The 4,634-nt window shown below is 43.9% G+C and overlaps 1 protein-coding gene across 1 annotated transcript; it reads left to right on the forward strand.

The window, feature by feature from the left end:
• Window positions 1–814: 814 nt before the first annotated feature.
• On the forward strand, window positions 815–4,192 carry LOC102779342 (uncharacterized). Its single transcript, XM_006788118.2, has 2 exons — window positions 815–2,635; window positions 2,847–4,192. The coding sequence occupies exon 1, from the start codon at window positions 1,290–1,292 to the stop codon at window positions 2,190–2,192; it is 903 nt and encodes a 300-aa protein (XP_006788181.2). The 5' UTR covers window positions 815–1,289; the 3' UTR covers window positions 2,193–2,635; window positions 2,847–4,192.
• The last annotated feature ends 442 nt before the right edge of the window (window positions 4,193–4,634 follow it).

Raw genomic sequence — 4,634 nt, forward strand, 5'->3', positions numbered from 1 at the left:
GGGACGTCCCACAGTGTTCGTGCCATGTCCTAATGTTTTCAACATAAAAGAGAAACATTGTGGGATACAAGTTCCACTCAACTTCAGCCCCCAGCTGGCAGACAGTGCTTGTGAACCTGATCATTTAGGATGTAATGTGTTCAAACAAACCAGAAACGACAACTACATCTCACCTTCCATCCAGGACAATGCCTTCTTAAAAATAATGGAGGAAGGACTAACAAAAGACACAGATAACAGTTGGACAGCTCCTTTACCATTTAAAAATGCACACCGAAAGCTCCCTAACAACAGACCACAGGCCCTGAATCGCCTAATGTCTCTTCTTCGAACCTTTGAAAAGAAGAAAGAGATGAAGGAACATTTCATCACTTTCATGGACAAAATATTCCAAAACAAACATGCAGAGATCGCCCCTCCACTAAAAGAGGATGAGGAATGTTGGTATCTGCCACTATTCGGTGTCTACCATCCCCGTAAACCCATGCAGATCAGGGTCGTCTTCGACAGCAGTGCCAAGTATGAAGGCGTATCCCTGAATGACGTTCTGTTAACAGGACCAGATTTTAACAACTCATTGCTTGGGGTCCTAATACGCTTCAGAAAAGAAGCCGTTGCCTTCACAGCAGACATCGAACAGATGTTTTACTGTTTCAACGTGCGAGAGCAAGACAGGAACTACTTACGCTTCTTGTGGTTCCGCGACAATGACATTTCCAAAGAAATTGTGGAGTATAGAATGACGGTCCACGTCTTTGGGAACAGCCCATCGCCAGCAGTGGCCATATATGGCCTGCACCAATCTGTCCAACGCGTCGAACCAGACTGTGATGCAGATGTGAAGCAGTTTGTCATGCGCGACTTCTACGTTGATGACGGACTCAAATCTCTACCTACTGTTGAAAAGGCCATATCTCTACTCCAAAGAACCTGAGATGCACTTGCAAACTCAAATTTAAGACTGCATAAAATAGTAGCAAACAGAAAGGAAGTTCTAGAGGCATTCCCGACTCAAGATCATGCCAAAAACCTAAAAAACCTAGACTTTGAAGGTGATTCAGTGCCCATGCAGCGTAGCCTAGGTCTCCTCTGGGACCTAAGTAAAGACTGCTTCACCTTTTGAAGTATATGATGAGTCAAAGCCCTTTACTAGACGAGGTGTTCTATCAACAATAAACAGCCTCTATGATCCGCTGGGCTTTGTAGCACCAGTCACCATACAGGGAAAGTCAATTCTACGTGAACTTACAGCTGAAAATGGGGACTGGGATGCTCCACTGCCTCCCAAAATGGAAGAGTCCTGGACACAGTGGAAAGACTCACTCAAAGACCTGCCTAACATGACCATTCCCAGAGCATACACAGACATTTCCCCTTCAACAGCCGTGAAAAAAGAGTTGTGTGTTTTTTCAGACGCATCTACCAAAGCCATAGCTGCAGTGGCCTATTTAAAAGTGACAGATGCAGAAGGACACAGTCAAGTAGGCTTCGTAATGGGTAAGGCTAAGCTAGCACCACGCCCAGATCAGACTATTCCAAGATTAGAGCTTAGTGCTGCCGTTTCAGCGGTTGAGCTCGCAGATCTTATCTCAGATGAACTTGACTGTAAACTAGATCACACTACCTTCTACACAGAAAGTAAAGTAGTCCTAGGTTACATCTACAACGAGTCTAGAAGATTTTATGTCTATGTCAGTAATCGTGTGACTAGAATCCGCAGATCTTCTCAGCCATGCCAGTGGCACTATGTAGCTAGCAGTCAGAACCCTGCAGATCACGCCACTCGTTCTGTTCCTGCATACCAGCTGCCACTTAGTAACTGGCTCACTGGCCCTGACCTTTTGCATCAGATTCAGAGTTCCCTAAATGACTCCTATGACCTTGTAGAGCCCAGCATGGACTCAGACGTAAGACCTCAGGTAACTGCACTCAAAACAACAGCCTCAACTAAAGAACTGGGCTCAGACAGATTTTCTACCTGGAAATCCCTCACACGTGCTCTTTCTAGACTAATACATGTCATCCACAACTTCAAATCACCACCAAGCAAAGCCAATCATTGTCATGGCTGGCATTACTGTGAAACGGGACTTACTGTGGATGAGTTAAACCAAGCTCAGAACCTTGTCATTCGAGCAGTACAGCAGGACGTGTATGCTGAAGAGATCAAGTGTGTGCAAAAACATGGATAACTACCCAAAACCAGTCCTCTCAAAACCTTAGACCCCTATCTTGACAAAGAAGGACTCCTTAGAGTAGGTGGTCGCATCAGAGACTCAAACATTAGCCAAGGTGAGAAAAACCCTCTCATAGTTCCTGGCCACCACCATGTTGCAGCGCTTCTCATAAAGTACTACCACGAACAGACCCAGCATCAGGGTCGCCTTTTCACAGAAGGAGCCGTTCGCTCCGTAGGATGGTGGATAGTGGGCGGTAAAAGAAAAGTGAGCACAATCATCCATCATTGTGTTGCCTGCAAAAGATTTCGTGCCCCGTTGAGCACACAAAAAATGTCAAACCTCCCTCCAGACCGTCTCACAACGGATCCTCCATTCACGAATGTGGGCTTAGATGTGTTTGGTCCGTGGTTTGTGTCTTCACGACGTACAAGAGGAAGCGTCAATCAGAATAAAAGGTGGGCTGTCATATTCACTTGTTTGAGTATTAGAGCAGTTCACATTGAAGTGGTAGAGTATGGGAGAGAATGATAGGTTTAGCACGGAGAATATTGGACTCTATGTTTTTTCAGCTTAAGACCACTAAACTCACTCATGAGGTTCTCGTCACCTTCATGGCAGAGGTGGCCGCTATCATAAACTCTAGACCCCTTGTCCCGGTTTCATCAGATCCAAGTGACCCCTTCATCTTGACTCCAGCTGTTCTCCTGACTCAAAAGGTAGCACCCCTTCAGGCTCCAGCTGAAAAATTCACAGCATCAGACCTCTACAAACATCAGTGGCGCCAGGTTCAGCACCTGTCGAACATCTTCTGGGACAAATGGAGAAAAGAGTTTCTCCCTACCCTCCAGCCACGCCGCAAATGGCAGTCTAGCCAGCCTAACGTGAGCTTAGGAAGTGTTGTGGTACTCAAAGACAGTCAAGTGCCAAGAAATGAATGGCCTCTTGGTCTCATAACTAAGGTGTTCCCAAGTAAAGATGGTAAAATACGTACCATTGAAATTAAGGTAGCTAAATCAGATGGTACAAAGGTGTTAACATTAGTAGTTGTATTATTAATGGAGTTTTGCATATTTTATGTAGTCACTTTCTGAAGTGTGGATTTTGACCAGGCACCCCTAGTACAGGAATGTCTGGAACCAGCTCTCCTTTTAAAGTCTCTGATCCTATGAGTATTACCCATTAGGCAAACAGAACTTGGATGGAGCCTGGTAGGAGGCTCGCCCAGCTCTAGATGAAGCCATGCTTGCCAGGGTGGCCTTGCAATCCCCAAGCATCTGTAAATTTGTAAGGCCAGAGTAACCTGTAAGAACCCTTTGAGTGATATTATGATAATACACATTTTTACCTTTACTGTTTAACCATGTCATGGTCCTGGGTTGATGACCCAGTGTTTTGAGTTTTGTATCATTATTGAACCTTGATTTTGTCATTGTTTATCCTCTTTTGGTTTCTGTTTCTGTGTTCCATGGTTGCTGTCTCCCCTAGTCAAGTCCATGTCTGTTATGTTTCCTGTTTTACTTTGAAAGTCTGTGTCTTATGTCAGTGTATTGAGTTTTACTTCCTCTTGGTCTTGTCATGTCAGATTACTCCCAGCTGTGTTCTGCTCCTGCGTCTCATTCCCCTCGTTATCCCTCAATGTATTTAAGCCCTGCGTTTCTTCATCAGTGTCACATCATGTGTGTTTCATCCCTCAGGTCATGTCAGGTTTCAAGACTCTGTGCAGGTCATGTTCATGTCGCTTGTTCTTGTATATGGTTCATAGTTCTTTCATGTCTTAGCACAAAGTCTTGTTCATAATTGTCAAAGCCGTCATAGTTTTCACAGTTCTTAGTTTCACCAGTTTAGGTTCTAGTTTAGTTTAGCCACTATCCCTGTTGTTTTGTCTTGCCTTTGTATCAGCCACAATAAAGGCTTGCCTTTTGTTTAAAGTTCATTTCCACCTCCTTGCCTGTGTCTGCTCCTGGGTCCACCTCACTCTCTCCACCAGCAGACCATGACAAACCAATGATTAAAAAGGGAATGTCCACAATTTAGATTTTTGAATGTTAAATATTTCATTAAAGCAATTTAGCAGGAGCAGAACTGCAAATAAAATCATAAGAAACCTAATATGTTGTGTAATACTCCTATTCTGAACTAATTCTGATTTCTAATGGAATACATAGCATAGAATAACCCTTTATCTGTTCTTTAAGTCTGACGTCATTAGTCTGGGCCCAAACTCTGCTGCAGGTCCACAAGTCAAACGATCACTGTGGCATCACTGAGAGTTGAAAAACTGTCTAAATTCTTTTATCTGTAATAAAATGATCAGTGTGGCTGCTCTACCAGGTGCAACAATTAAGTTTAACATCCAGGCATCCATGAAAATGGAATTTGACATTTAACGGAGTTAGAAGTTAGCAGGATGTTAGCTCGCTAGCGTCCATCTAAATACAATATAGCATGTCCTGA

Source organism: Neolamprologus brichardi, chromosome 16, assembly GCF_056152115.1.
Source record: "Neolamprologus brichardi isolate AB-2024 chromosome 16, ASM5615211v1, whole genome shotgun sequence".
Classification (NCBI taxonomy): domain Eukaryota; kingdom Metazoa; phylum Chordata; class Actinopteri; order Cichliformes; family Cichlidae; genus Neolamprologus; species Neolamprologus brichardi.